General features: G+C 31.8%; 1 protein-coding gene across 1 annotated transcript in view; it reads left to right on the plus strand.

Annotated features, from left to right (window-relative positions):
• The first annotated feature begins 424 nt into the window (after positions 1-424).
• Positions 425-16,664, plus strand: part of pfkla (phosphofructokinase, liver a) — a 44,071-nt gene continuing 27,831 nt past the window's right edge. Inside the window, exons 1-8 of the mRNA XM_087803410.1 lie at positions 425-611; positions 1,532-1,605; positions 4,300-4,377; positions 5,598-5,787; positions 5,862-6,027; positions 7,516-7,560; positions 7,641-7,749; positions 7,819-7,914. Coding sequence (XP_087659536.1) covers positions 467-611; positions 1,532-1,605; positions 4,300-4,377; positions 5,598-5,787; positions 5,862-6,027; positions 7,516-7,560; positions 7,641-7,749; positions 7,819-7,914 — 903 coding nt within the window. The 5' untranslated portion in view covers positions 425-466. The remainder of the gene's footprint in view (positions 612-1,531; positions 1,606-4,299; positions 4,378-5,597; positions 5,788-5,861; positions 6,028-7,515; positions 7,561-7,640; positions 7,750-7,818; positions 7,915-16,664) is intronic.

The following is a 16,664-nucleotide window of genomic DNA, read 5'->3' on the forward strand; positions in this document are numbered from 1 at the left end:
TAATTGAAAAGGAATTCAACCTTTCAATATTGGAAAAAAAATGTATTCAACAATATTACATTTACTTCCATAAATAATAATAAAAAAATAAAACATTTTAAAAGTTAAATTCAATACTCTGATGACACTTATTTACTTCCATAGTTCTGTCCATTAAAACACAAGATAAAACGTATAAAACTCGCAACATTATATGAAGTTATTGAATCTTGATGACGTTTCAATAAAATATTCGCGATAACAAGATAACACTTGTTGCTCTCGCTTATGACGTAGATCCGGTAAATGATTAACCACAAGTTGCTCCCGGACGGGCGGAGTTTGTGATCATATCTCCAGTGACGCGCGATCGGCTCCTTTAACGGCAGACGCCGGAGGAAAAAACCAGCGCCCCACGTGCCGAAGGGGCGGGGCGGAGTCGAACCTGGAGTTCTTGTCACGTACGTCCACAGCTGGACGGACCCGGATGTTGCAAACACCGACTTCTTCATCCATTTCCGCAGAACTTCGACCTGGACCTGCGAACATGTCGTGCTGGGACCTGGAGAGGCTGAAGATGACGGGGGCGGGTCGAGCCGTCGCGGTGCTGACCAGCGGCGGAGATGCACAAGGTGACGTTTTGGAAAGGATGAGAAAAAACGATTTTTTGTTTAAACGCTTGACTGTACCTTCAGAAAACTACTGTTCCCTCTCGCTTGAGGTCAAAGGTCACTCATGGTCTAGCCATCGTATACGTGACGTCATGAAGCGATAGAGATATGTACAAATACGAATACTTTTTTTTTTTTTTTTAACATTTACTGTATTTATGTTCAATTATTTCCTTATATAGTATCATTAAAAGTTATTTAAAAACATTTTTTTTAATAAAGTTAACAATCGATTAAGTTTAATGAACTGTGAGTGTTTTTCTGTTTATTTATTAATTTAATTAAATACGTTTTTTTTATCTTAAGGTTGGATTCTTTTATTATAATTTTTTTTGTTGAATAATTTAATTTAAAACTTTGGTTATTTTAACAAATCGTTCATCTTTTCATTTAAATAAATCAGAAAGGTGTTTTCAAAAATTAATTTAGTTTTAGCTTTTTAAATTTCATAAAAAAAATGTTGCCACTATTATATCAACATTTTTTATAAACAAATCAAACTCTTCATGTGAAAAAAAAACCCGATTTATTTTTTATATTCAAAACGAATTTAACCTTGAAATATACAAATCATTTCATGTAATTCTAAAAAAAAATTAAATGCTTAAACATGTCAAGATTTAACATGAGAAATTCAACTATTCAATATTCTGTTACTCTTCTAGTTCTTGTCCCTGAAAAGACAAGATAATGCATAAAAAATGTTTTTAAATGACAACTATATATTTACTGATTAAATCCGTGTTGGTTACATTCAAATAAAATGTTGGTGATAACAAGATGACGCCATCTTTGGAATCTTTAAAAATGTTCCCGACACATGTTTCGTTACATCTTGAATGAAAATACTAGGAGTATTTTAACTTTTGTTTTCACTCCAGGTATGAACGCAGCAGTGCGAGCTGTGACCAGGATGGGCATTTATGTGGGAGCCAAAGTGTACCTTATCCACGAGGTAATTACAGACGTACATAATATATATATATATAATGATACTGTAGTAACAAGGATATATTTGTAGCATTTTTAATTCAATTAAATTAATAGTAATTACTTCAACTTTAAAGACTCAAAGAGAGACCATTAGATGTGTGTATTTTCAAGAATCTAAAACTACACAATATCTGTATAGTGATAAAGATATATGTGTAGTATTGTCCAGTACTTGACTCTGGTGTTGTGATAGTGTTGTAACAAGGATATATGTGTACTATTGTCCAGTACTTGACTCTGGTGTTGTTATAGTGTAGTAACAAGTATATATGTGTAGTATTGTCCAGTACTTGACTCTGGTGTTGTGATAGTGTAGTAACAAGTATATATGTGTAGTATTGTCCAGTACTTGACTCTGGTGTTGTTATAGTGTAGTAACAAGTATATATGTGTAGTATTGTCCAGTACTTGACTCTGGTGTTGTGATAGTGTAGTAACAAGTATATATGTGTAGTATTGTCCAGTACTTGACTCTGGTGTTGTGATAGTGTAGTAACAAGTATATATGTGTAGTATTGTCCAGTACTTGACTCTGGTGTTATGATAGTGTAGTAACAAGTATATATGTGTAGTATTGTAGAGTACTTGACTCTGGTGTTGTGATAGTGTAGTAACAATGATATATGTGTAGTATTGTCCAGTACTTGACTCTGGTGTTGTGATAGTGTAGTAACAAGTATATATGTGTAGTATTGTAGAGTACTTGACTCTGGTGTTATGATAGTGTAGTAACAAGGATATATGTGTAGTATTGTCCAGTACTTGAGTCTGGTGTTGTGATAGTGTAGTAACAAGTATATATGTGTAGTATTGTCCAGTACTTGACTCTGCTGTTGTGATAGTGTAGTAACAAGGATATATGTGTAGTATTGTCCAGTACTTGACTCTGGTGTTGTGATAGTGTAGTAACAAGTATATATGTGTAGTATTGTCCAGTACTTGACTCTGGTGTTGTGATAGTGTAGTAACAAGTATATATGTGTAGTATTGTAGAGTACTTGACTCTGGTGTTGTGATAGTGTAGTAACAAGTATATATGTGTAGTATTGTCCAGTACTTGACTCTGGTGTTGTGATAGTGTAGTAACAAGTATACATGTGTAGTATTGTCCAGTACTTGACTCTGGTGTTGTGATAGTGTAGTAACAAGGATATATGTGTAGTATTGTCCAGTACTTGACTCTGGTGTTGTGATAGTGTAGTAACAAGTATATATGTGTAGTATTGTCCAGTACTTGACTCTGGTGTTGTTATAGTGTAGTAACAAGTATATATGTGTAGTATTGTCCAGTACTTGACTCTGGTGTTGTGATAGTGTAGTAACAAGTATATATGTGTAGTATTGTCCAGTACTTGACTCTGGTGTTGTGATAGTGTAGTAACAAGTATATATGTGTAGTATTGTCCAGTACTTGACTCTGGTGTTGTTATAGTGTAGTAACAAGTATACATGTGTAGTATTGTCCAGTACTTGACTCTGGTGTTGTGATAGTGTAGTAACAAGTATATATGTGTAGTATTGTCCAGTACTTGACTCTGGTGTTGTGATAGTGTAGTAACAAGTATATATGTGTAGTATTGTCCAGTACTTGACTCTGGTGTTGTTATAGTGTAGTAACAAGTATATATGTGTAGTATTGTCCAGTACTTGACTCTGGTGTTGTGATAGTGTAGTAACAAGTATATATGTGTAGTATTGTCCAGTACTTGACTCTGGTGTTGTGATAGTGTAGTAACAAGTATATATGTGTAGTATTGTCCAGTACTTGACTCTGGTGTTGTTATAGTGTAGTAACAAGTATATATGTGTAGTATTGTCCAGTACTTGACTCTGGTGTTGTGATAGTGTAGTAACAAGTATATATGTGTAGTATTGTCCAGTACTTGACTCTGGTGTTGTGATAGTGTAGTAACAAGTATATATGTGTAGTATTGTCCAGTACTTGACTCTGGTGTTGTGATAGTGTAGTAACAAGTATATATGTGTAGTATTGTCCAGTACTTCACTCTGGTGTTGTGATAGTGTAGAAACAAGTATATATGTGTAGTATTGTCCAGTACTTGACTCTGGTGTTGTGATAGTGTAGTAACAAGTATATATGTGTAGTATTGTCCAGTACTTGACTCTGGTGTTGTGATAGTGTAGTAACAAGTATATATGTGTAGTATTGTCCAGTACTTGACTCTGGTGTTGTGATAGTGTAGTAACAAGTATATATGTGTAGTATTGTCCAGTACTTGACTCTGGTGTTGTAGTATTTTCAGACCACAAGACTCCTGATGAAGTCGTAACTGCTTTCATTTGTTTTCAAACTAAAATATGTCCAAACATCAGCTTTAAAAGCTGCTGGACTCACTGTATCCTCTCGTCCTCATACACAAAGCGTGTGTTGCCCTGGTAACAAGTAGTTCTCTTTTAAAATAAAAAACATTAAATTAAATAAACAGGGCCAAGGTGACCCGAAGGCCTGACGACAAAAGTGTTTGTGGTATCCCTTGTGTTGTCTAGTTTTAAATATTTAGTATATTTTTTTCCACATATTTTACAGAATAGTTCATCAAACTCAAGCATGTTCATTTATTTTCCCACTTTACATCTTTCAAAACTACGATCGTACTCGTTGACAAATGTTAATATTAGTGTAATGTGGTGTCAGGGGTACCAGGGGCTGGTGGACGGAGGCGACAACATCAAACCTGCTCACTGGCACAGCGTCACCAACATCATCCAGCAGGTCTGTCCAGGCGTGACTTCGCCTCAGTTTTCACCATGTTTACACGTCGCAGTAGAAAAAACATCTCTGTGTTCACTCGCAACAAGTCGACCCTAGATCTGATATTATTGGCAGAAACATGTGGTTTATTGCTTCAACATCAAACTTCATCTTAAATGTGTTTTGGACTAATATTTAATGGAAAAAAATCAAGGAATGTATTTATTTAATTTACCATTATTATTGTTGTTATTTAATGTTAAAACGAATATATTGTAGTTAAAAACGTACAATTTGGAAGGAATTCTAAAAAAAAAAATCCGATAGATTTTAATGTTTGATCTCAAATTTTAATGTCTAAAAGTGTAAATTAAATAACAAAATGTAACAAAAAACAAGTAACTTTTTAAGCCTTTTGTTATCTAAGGGTCAAGGTGACCCGAAGGCCACGTGGTACGTTTATTGTCTATTAAATGTCTCAAGCATTCTTTTGTCGAATAGAAAAATGTCTATATATATAGATATATATATATATCTATATATATATATATTCTTTGTACTTTCTTATTAATGCACTATTATTACCATTGTCTTTTTAAAATAAAAATGTGTAAATATTAAATAAGCATTTTTTTAACTGGGTTTATTCTTAAGTGAATCTCATATTTTAATGTCCAAATGTGTGAATTAAACAACAAATTTAATGTATATTATTATTTAATTTCTATTGTTTTTCTTTTTAAAACAAGTGTAAATATCAAAGAAGCATATTTTTAAATGGGATAAATCCTCAAGTTATCTTATATATTTTAATGTCTATATACTGTATATATAGATTATCTTATATTTTAATGTCTATATCTATATATATTCGAAAAATATATATAATAATAAAGTAAAGTTACTTCAAAACAAAGAAACTTGTTTTATTGTATTATTAAAAATCGTCTTTTAATAATAGTCTTTAAATACGTATAATGTATTCTCAAGTGAATCTTTTAAGTCAATTTTCTTTGGGGGAAAAATGCAATAAAATATAGATTAAATCAAGAAAATTCCAAATATATAAATGTATATAATGTTGCTTCAGCACGACAGGCTGTATATAAATATTAAAATGGTATTTGTATGAGGTTCAGTGCGTCATTTTAATTCCTCACACTACAACAAAGGAAATCTATTCCTCTGAGCATCTTTTAAATGGATCCAGAATCATTTGTGGGCTCGTGTTGCTCTCTCAGGGCGGCACCGTCATCGGCAGCGCTCGATGCAAAGCCTTCACGGTCCGAGACGGTCGACTCGCCGCCGCCTACAACCTGGTCAAGCGAGGAATCACCAACCTGTGTGTGTGCGGCGGAGACGGCAGCCTGACCGGCGCCGACATCTTCCGCAGCGAGTGGAGCGGCCTGCTGGCCGAGCTGGTCCAGAAAGGCGAGGAGATGAAAGCGGTTCAAGCTGGTTCTGAAGGAGTTAAAAATGTTTTTGTTTTTTTTTAAAACTCTCAGGCAGAATCACTGACACGCTGGCGCAGCAGCACACACACCTCAACATCGTGGGTCTGGTCGGCTCCATCGACAACGACTTCTGCGGAACGGACATGACCATCGGAGCCGACTCTGCTCTGCACCGCATCATGGAGATCATCGACGCCATCATGACCACGGCTCAGAGGTCGGCGGCGGAAAGTCGCCTTCATTAATGTCACCGAGTTAGACCTGAAAAATGAACTACTTTAAGAACTCAGGAGTTAAAGTTACATTTTCTGTAATTTAACTTTTACCTTAGTTTTGTGTTTGTGTTTTGTGTAGTACTTGAGTCTGGTGTTGTGATAGTGTAGTAACAAGGATATATGTGTAGTATTGTCCAGTACTTGACTCTGGTGTTGTGATAGTGTAGTAACAAGTATATATGTGTAGTATTGTCCAGTACTTGACTCTGGTGTTGTGATAGTGTAGTAACAAGTATGTATGTGTAGTATTGTCCTGTACTTGACTCTGGTGTTGTGATAGTGTAGTAACAAGTATAAATGTGTAGTATTGTCCAGTACTCTGGTGTTGTGATAGTGTAGTAACAAGTATATATGTGTAGTATTGTCCAGTACTCTGGTGTTGTGATAGTGTAGTAACAAGTATATATGTGTAGTATTGTCCAGTACTCTGGTGTTGTGATAGTGTAGTAACAAGGATATATGTGTAGTATTGTCCAGTACTTGACTCTGGTGTTGTGATAGTGTAGTAACAAGTATGTATGTGTAGTATTGTCCTGTACTTGACTCTGGTGTTGTGATAGTGTAGTAACAAGTATATATGTGTAGTATTGTCCAGTACTCTGGTGTTGTGATAGTGTAGTAACAAGTATATATGTGTAGTATTGTCCAGTAATCTGGTGTTGTGATAGTGTAGTAACAAGTATATATGTGTAGTATTGTCCAGTACTTGACTCTGGTGTTGTGATAGTGTAGTAACAAGTATATATGTGTAGTATTGTCCAGTACTTGACTCTGGTGTTGTGATAGTGTAGTAACAAGTATATATGTGTAGTATTGTCCAGTACTCTGGTGTTGTCATAGTGTAGTAACAAGTATATATGTGTAGTATTGTCCAGTACTTGACTCTGGTGTTGTGATAGTGTAGTAACAAGGATATGTGTGTAGTATTGTCCAGTACTTGACTCTGGTGTTGTAGTATTTACAGAATACATGACTCTTGACGAAGTTGTAACTGCTTTCAGACCAAAATATGTCCAAACATCAGCTTTAAAAGCTGCTGGAGTCAACTGTATCCTCTCATCCCCAGTCATCGCTGAGATTTTACAGGATTTAATTCTTTCTTTAGCTGCGGAGGATGTAACGACCGCTGCCATCTAGAGGCCACATGAACCAACGCTGTAAATATTTGAAAGATAATGCATGAAAGAAAAAAACATGATTTTAAGCAACAACAATAAATTAAATTAAATAAAAGATCAATCAGTATCAATACAGTCTCATTAAATGATATTGTGATAATGAAGTTAATCTCCTGAGCTCCAAGTAGAAACGTTATAGTAACAAATGTTTTCACTGATAGACAAACATTCTTTTATAATGTGACGGAAACATCTTGTCCAGGCTTGCTCAGATGTTCACTCTTTCTCTTTCCTTCCCTCATATCTTCGTAGCCACCAAAGAACTTTTGTTCTTGAAGTCATGGGTCGTCACTGCGGGTGCGTACTCGCTCTTCAACTTCTTTTTTTCTTTTTTTTTCATGAGTAAACACGTTAAAAACCAGCGTCTGCTCCCGCAGGTACCTGGCCCTGGTGTCGGCTCTGGCCTCCGGAGCCGACTGGCTCTTCATCCCCGAGGCCCCTCCTCAGCAGGGCTGGGAGGACCGCATGTGCGACCGTCTGGAGGCGGTGAGCCGACTTCACATGTCGCTTCCAGGAGTCGTGACGTAGCTGATGAATGTCTGGTGTTCCTCTCAGAGCCGCATCAAGGGCTCCAGACTCAACATCATCATCGTGGCTGAAGGAGCCATCGACAGAGACGGCAAAACCATCTCCACCAACTACATTAAAGACGTGAGTTGGTTCCGGAAGTTTAAGTGCCAAAGATATACGTGTGTATTTATTTTTAATTCAATCATTTCTCTATTGAAAGGTTAGATTTTCTTTTTTGATTGAATTAAAAAAAATACTTTTATTCACAGTTTTGTATTCTTATTCCAATAGTATTTTTTAATTTTTGGCCTTTTAAATTCAACGTAAAAATATTGGTATAATATAATAATGTTCTTGCCATCTTACTAGACTAATCCAATCGAGCACAGAGTCACTATCTAACTTTTAAATTAATATAATAATGTTCTTGCCATCTTACCAGACTAATCCAATCGAGCACAGAGTCACTTTCTAACTTTTAAATTCAGCTTAAAAATATTGGTATAATATAATAATTAAATTCAGCTTAAAAATATTGGTATAATATAATAATGTTCTTACCAGACTAATCCAATCGAGCACAGAGTCACTTATCCAACTTTTAAATTCAGCTTAAAAATATTGGTATAATATAATAATGTTCTTACCAGACTAATCCAATTGAGCACAGAGTCACTTATCCAACTTTTAAATTCAGCTTAAAAATATTGTTATAATATAATAATGTTCTTACCAGACTAATCCAATCGAGCACAGAGTCACTATCCAACCTTTAAATTCAATGTAAAAATATTGGTATAATATAATAATGTTCTTACCAGACTAATCCAATCGAGCACAGAGTCACTTATCCAACTTTTAAATTCAGCTTAAAAATATTGGTATAATATAATAATGTTCTTACCATCTTACCAGACTAATCCAATCGAGCACAGAGTCACTTATCCAACTTTTAAATTCAGCTTAAAAATATTGTTATAATATAATAATGTTCTTACCAGACTAATCCAATCGAGCACAGAGTCACTATCCAACCTTTAAATTCAATGTAAAAATATTGGTATAATATAATAATGTTCTTACCAGACTAATCCAATCAAGCACAGTCACTTATCCAACTTTTAAATTCAGCTTAAAAATATTGTTATAATATAATAATGTTCTTACCAGACTAATCCAATCAAGCACAGAGTCACTTTCTAACTTTTAAATTCAGCTTAAAAATATTGGTATAATATAATAATGTTCTTACCAGACTAATCCAATCGAGCACAGAGTCACTTATCCAACTTTTAAATTCAGCTTAAAAATATTGGTATAATATAATAATGTTCTTACCAGACTAATCCAATTGAGCACAGAGTCACTTTCTAACTTTTTAAATCAGTGTAAAAATATTGGTATAATATAATAATGTTCTTACCAGACTAATCCAATCGAGCACAGAGTCACTTTCTAACTTTTTAATTCAGTGTAAAAATATTGGTATAATATAATAATGTTCTTACCATCTTACCAGACTAATCCAATCGAGCACAGAGTCACTTTCTAACTTTTAAATTCAATGTAAAAATATTGGTATAATATAATAATGTTCTTAGCAGACTAATCCAATCAAGCACAGAGTCACTTATCCAACTTTTAAATTCAGCTTAAAAATATTGTTATAATATAATAATGTTCTTACAAGACTAATCCAATTGAGCACAGAGTCACTTTCTAACTTTTTAAGTCAGTGTAAAAATATTGGTATAATATAATAATGTTCTTACCAGACTAATCCAGTCGAGCACAGAGTCACTTTCTAACTTTTAAATTCAGCTTAAAAATATTGGTATAATATAATAATGTTCTTACCAGACTATTCAAATCGAGCACAGAGTCACTATCCAACCTTTAAATTCAATGTAAAAATATTGGTATAATATAATAATGTTCTTACCAGACTATTCAAATCGAGCACAGAGTCACTTATCCAACCTTTAAATTCAATGTAAAAATATTGGTATAATATAATAATGTTCTTACCAGACTATTCAAATCGAGCACAAAGTCACTTATCCAACCTTTAAATTCAATGTAAAAATATTGGTATAATATAATAATGTTCTTACCAGACTATTCAAATCGAGCACAGAGTCACTTATCCAACCTTTAAATTCAATGTAAAAATATTGGTATAATATAATAATGTTCTTACCAGACTATTCAAATCGAGCACAGAGTCACTTATCCAACCTTTAAATTCAATGTAAAAATATTGGTATAATATAATAATGTTCTTACCAGACTAATCCAATCGAGCACAGAGTCACTATCCAACCTTTAAATTCAATGTAAAAATATTGGTATAATATAATAATGTTCTTACCAGACTAATCCAATCGAGCACAGAGTCACTTTCTAACTTTTTAATTCAGTGTAAAAATATTGGTATAATATAATAATGTTCTTACCATCTTACCAGACTAATCCAATCGATCACAGAGTCACAATCTAAGTTTTTAATTCAGTGTAAAAATATTGGTATAATATAATAATGTTCTTACCAGACTAATCCAATCAAGCACAGAGTCACTTATCCAACTTTTAAATTCATCTTAAAAATATTGGTATAATATAATAGTGTTCTTACCAGACTAATCCAATTGAGCACAGAGTCACTTTCAAACTTTTTAATTCAGCTTAAAAATATTGGTATAATATAATAATGTTCTTACCAGACTATTCCAATCAAGCACAGAGTCACTATCCAACCTTTAAATTCAATGTAAAAATATTGGTATAATATAATAATGTTCTTACCAGACTAATCCAATCGAGCACAGAGTCACTTTCTAACTTTTTAATTCAGTGTAAAAATATTGGTATAATATAATAATGTTCTTACCATCTTACCAGACTAATCCAATCGATCACAGAGTCACAATCTAAGTTTTTAATTCAGTGTAAAAATATTGGTATAATATAATAATGTTCTTACCATCTTACCAGACTAATCCAATCGATCACAGAGTCACAATCTAAGTTTTTAATTCAGTGTAAAAATATTGGTATAATATAATAATGTTCTTACCATCTTACCAGACTAATCCAGTCGAGCACAGAGTCACTTTCTAACTTTTAAATTCAGCTTAAAAATATTGGTATAATATAATAATGTTCTTACCAGACTAATCCAATTGAGCACAGAGTCACTTTCTAACTTTTTAATTCAGTGTAAAAATATTGGTATATTATAATAATGTTCTTACCAGACTAATCCAGTCGAGCACAGAGTCACTTTCTAACTTTTAAATTCAGCTTAAAAATATTGGTATAATATAATAATGTTCTTACCAGACTAACCCAATCGAGCACAGAGTCACTATCCAACCTTTAAATTCAATGTAAAAATATTGGTATAATATAATAATGTTCTTACCAGACTAATCCAATCGAGCACAGAGTCACTATCCAACCTTTAAATTCAATGTAAAAATATTGGTATAATATAATAATGTTCTTACCAGACTAATCCAATCGAGCACAGAGTCACTTTCTAACTTTTTAATTCAGTGTAAAAATATTGGTATAATATAATAATGTTCTTACCATCTTACCAGACTAATCCAATCGATCACAGAGTCACAATCTAAGTTTTTAATTCAGTGTAAAAATATTGGTATAATATAATAATGTTCTTACCAGACTAATCCAGTCGAGCACAGAGTCACTTTCTAACTTTTAAATTCAGCTTAAAAATATTGGTATAATATAATAATGTTCTTACCAGACTAACCCAATCGAGCACAGAGTCACTATCCAACCTTTAAATTCAATGTAAAAATATTGGTATAATATAATAATGTTCTTACCAGACTAATCCAATCGAGCACAGAGTCACTATCCAACCTTTAAATTCAATGTAAAAATATTGGTATAATATAATAATGTTCTTACCAGACTAATCCAATCGAGCACAGAGTCACTTTCTAACTTTTTAATTCAGTGTAAAAATATTGGTATAATATAATAATGTTCTTACCATCTTACCAGACTAATCCAATCGATCACAGAGTCACAATCTAAGTTTTTAATTCAGTGTAAAAATATTGGTATAATATAATAATGTTCTTACCAGACTAATCCAATCAAGCACAGAGTCACTTATCCAACTTTTAAATTCATCTTAAAAATATTGGTATAATATAATAATGTTCTTACCAGACTAATCCAATTGAGCACAGAGTCACTTTCAAACTTTTTAATTCAGCTTAAAAATATTGGTATAATATAATAATGTTCTTACCAGACTATTCCAATCAAGCACAGAGTCACTTTCTAACTTTTTAATTCAGTGTAAAAATATTGGTATAATATAATAATGTTCTTACCATCTTACCAGACTAATCCAATCGATCACAGAGTCACAATCTAAGTTTTTAATTCAGTGTAAAAATATTGGTATAATATAATAATGTTCTTACCATCTTACCAGACTAATCCAATCGATCACAGAGTCACAATCTAAGTTTTTAATTCAGTGTAAAAATATTGGTATAATATAATAATGTTCTTACCATCTTACCAGACTAATCCAGTCGAGCACAGAGTCACTTTCTAACTTTTAAATTCAGCTTAAAAATATTGGTATAATATAATAATGTTCTTACCAGACTAATCCAATTGAGCACAGAGTCACTTTCTAACTTTTTAATTCAGTGTAAAAATATTGGTATATTATAATAATGTTCTTACCAGACTAATCCAGTCGAGCACAGAGTCACTTTCTAACTTTTAAATTCAGCTTAAAAATATTGGTATAATATGATAATGTTCTTACCAGACTAATCCAGTCGAGCACAGAGTCACTTTCTAACTTTTAAATTCAGCTTAGAAATATTGGTATAATATAATAATGTTCTTACCAGACTATTCCAATCGAGCACAGAGTCACTATCCAACCTTTAAATTCAATGTAAAAATATTGGTATAATATAATAATGTTCTTACCAGACTAATCCAATCGAGCACAGAGTCACTATCCTACCTTTAAATTCAATGTAAAAATATTGGTATAATATAATAATGTTCTTACCAGACTAATCCAATCGAGCACAGAGTCACTTTCTAACTTTTTAATTCAGTGTAAAAATACTGGTATAATATAATAATGTTCTTACCATCTTACCAGACTAATCTAATCGATCACAGAGTCACTATCCAACCTTTAAATTCAATGTAAAAATATTGGTATAATATAATAATGTTCTTACCATCTTACCAGACTAATCCAATCGATCACAGAGTCACAATCTAAGTTTTTAATTCAGTTTAAAAATATTGGTATAATATAATAATGTTCTTACCATCTTACCAGACTAATCCAATCGATCACAGAGTCACAATCTAAGTTTTTAATTCAGTGTAAAAATATTGGTATAATATAATAATGTTCTTACCATCTTACCAGACTAATCCAATCGATCACAGAGTCACAATCTAAGTTTTTAATTCAGTGTAAAAATATTTGTATAATATAATAATGTTCTTACCAGACTAATCCAATCAAGCACAGAGTCACTTATCCAACTTTTAAATTCAGCTTAAAAATATTGGTATAATATAATAATGTTCTTACCAGACTAATCCAATTGAGCACAGAGTCACTTTCTAACTTTTTAATTCAGTGTAAAAATATTGGTATAATATAATAATGTTCTTACCAGACTAATCCAGTCAAGCACAGAGTCACTTTTTAACTTTTAAATTCAGCTTAAAAATATTGGTATAATATAATAATGTTCTTACCAGACTAACCCAATAGAGCACAGAGTCACTTTCTAACTTTTTAATTCAGTGTAAAAATATTGGTATAATATAATAATGTTCTTACCATTTTACCAGACTAATCCATTCGATCACAGAGTCACAATCTAAGTTTTTAATTCAGTGTAAAAATATTTGTATAATATAATAATGTTCTTACCAGACTAATCCAATCGAGCACAGAGTCACTATCCAACCTTTAAATTAAATGTAAAAATATTGGTATAATATAATAATGTTCTTACCAGACTAATCCAATCGAGCACAGAGTCACTATCCAACCTTTAAATTCAATGTAAAAATATTGGTATAATATAATAATGTTCTTACCAGACTAATCCAATCGAGCACAGAGTCACTTTCTATCTTTTTAATTCAGTGTAAAAATATTGGTATAATATAATAATGTTCTTACCATCTTACCAGACTAATCCAATCGATCACAGAGTCACAATCTAAGTTTTTAATTCAGTGTAAAAATATTGGTATAATATGATAATGTTCTTACCATCTTACCAGACTAATCCAATCGATCACAGAGTCACAATCTAAGTTTTTAATTCAGTGTAAAAATATTTGTATAATATAATAATGTTCTTACCAGACTAATCCAATTGAGCACAGAGTCACTTTCTAACTTTTTAATTCAGTGTAAAAATATTGGTATAATATAATAATGTTCTTACCAGACTAATCCAGTCGAGCACAGAGTCACTTTCTAACTTTTAAATTCAGCTTAAAAATATTGGTATAATATAAGAATGTTCTTACCAGACTAACCCAATCGAGCACAGAGTCACTTTCTAACTTTTTAATTCAGTGTAAAAATATTGGTATAATATAATAATGTTCTTACCATTTTACCAGACTAATCCATTCGATCACAGAGTCACAATCTAAGTTTTTAATTCAGTGTAAAAATATTTGTATAATATAATAATGTTCTTACCAGACTAATCCAATCGAGCACAGAGTCACTATCCAACCTTTAAATTAAATGTAAAAATATTGGTATAATATAATAATGTTCTTACCAGACTAATCCAATCGAGCACAGAGTCACTATCCAACCTTTAAATTCAATGTAAAAATATTGGTATAATATAATAATGTTCTTACCAGACTAATCCAATCGAGCACAGAGTCACTTTCTAACTTTTTAATTCAGTGTAAAAATATTGGTATAATATAATAATGTTCTTACCATCTTACCAGACTAATCCAATCGATCACAGAGTCACAATCTAAGTTTTTAATTCAGTGTAAAAATATTGGTATAATATAATAATGTTCTTACCAGACTAATCCAATCAAGCACAGAGTCACTTATCCAACTTTTAAATTCATCTTAAAAATATTGGTATAATATAATAATGTTCTTACCAGACTATTCCAATTGAGCACAGAGTCACTTTCTAACTTTTTAATTCAGCTTAAAAATATTGGTATAATATAATAATGTTCTTACCAGACTATTCCAATCAAGCACAGAGTCACTATCCAACCTTTAAATTCAATGTAAAAATATTGGTATAATATAATAATGTTCTTACCAGACTAATCCAATCGAGCACAGAGTCACTTTCTAACTTTTAAATTCAGCTTAAAAATATTGGTATAATATAATAATGTTCTTGCCATCTTACTAGACTAATCCAATCGAGCACAGAGTCACTTATCCAACTTTTAAATTCAGCTTAAAAATATTGTTATAATATAATAATGTTCTTACCAGACTAATCCAATTGAGCACAGAGTCACTATCCAACCTTTAAATTCAATGTAAAAATATTGGTATAATATAATAATGTTCTTACCAGACTAATCCAATCGAGCACAGAGTCACTTTCTAACTTTTAAATTCAGTGTAAAAATATTGGTATAATATAATAATGTTCTTACCATCTTACCAGACTAATCCAATCGAGCACAGAGTCACTTATCCAACTTTTAAATTCAGCTTAAAAATATTGTTATAATATAATAATGTTCTTACCAGACTAATCCAATCGAGCACAGAGTCACTATCCAACCTTTAAATTCAATGTAAAAATATTGGTATAATATAATAATGTTCTTATCAGACTAATCCAATCGAGCACAGAGTCACTTTCTAACTTTTTAATTCAGTGTAAAAATATTGGTATAATATAATAATGTTCTTACCAGACTAATCCAATCAAGCACAGAGTCACTTATCCAACTTTTAAATTCAGCTTAAAAATATTGTTATAATATAATAATGTTCTTACCAGACTAATCCAATTGAGCACAGAGTCACTTTCTAACTTTTTAATTCAGTGTAAAAATATTGGTATAATATAATAATGTTCTTACCAGACTAATCCAGTCGAGCACAGAGTCACTTTCTAACTTTTAAATTCAGCTTAAAAATATTGGTATAATATAATAATGTTCTTACCAGACTATTCAAATCGAGCACAGAGTCACTATCCAACCTTTAAATCCAATGTAAAAATATTGGTATAGTATAATAATGTTCTTACCAGACTAATCCAATCGAGCACAGAGTCACTATCCAACCTTTAAATTCAATGTAAAAATATTGGTATAATATAATAATGTTCTTACCAGACTAATCCAATCGAGCACAGAGTCACTTTCTAACTTTTTAATTCAGTGTTAAAATATTGGTATAATATAATAATGTTCTTACCATCTTACCAGACTAATCCAATCGATCACAGAGTCACTTTCTAACTTTTAATTCAGTGTAAAAATATTGGTATAATATAATAATGTTCTTACCATCTTATCAGACTAATCCAATCGAGCACAGAGTCACTTTCTAACTTTTAAATTCAGCTTAAAAATATTGTTATAATATAATAATGTTCTTACCAGACTAACCCAATCAAGCACAGAGTCACTTTCTAACTTTTAAATTCAGCTTAAAAATATTGGTATAATATAATAATGTTCTTACCAGACTAATCCAATCGAGCACAGAGTCACTTATCCAACTTTTAAATTCAGCTTAAAAATATTGGTATAATATAATAATGTTCTTACCAGACTAATCCAATTGAGCACAGAGTCACTTTCTAACTTTTTAAATC

Source organism: Callionymus lyra, chromosome 12 (genome assembly GCF_982586985.1).
Source record: "Callionymus lyra chromosome 12, fCalLyr1.hap1.1, whole genome shotgun sequence".
Classification (NCBI taxonomy): domain Eukaryota; kingdom Metazoa; phylum Chordata; class Actinopteri; order Syngnathiformes; family Callionymidae; genus Callionymus; species Callionymus lyra.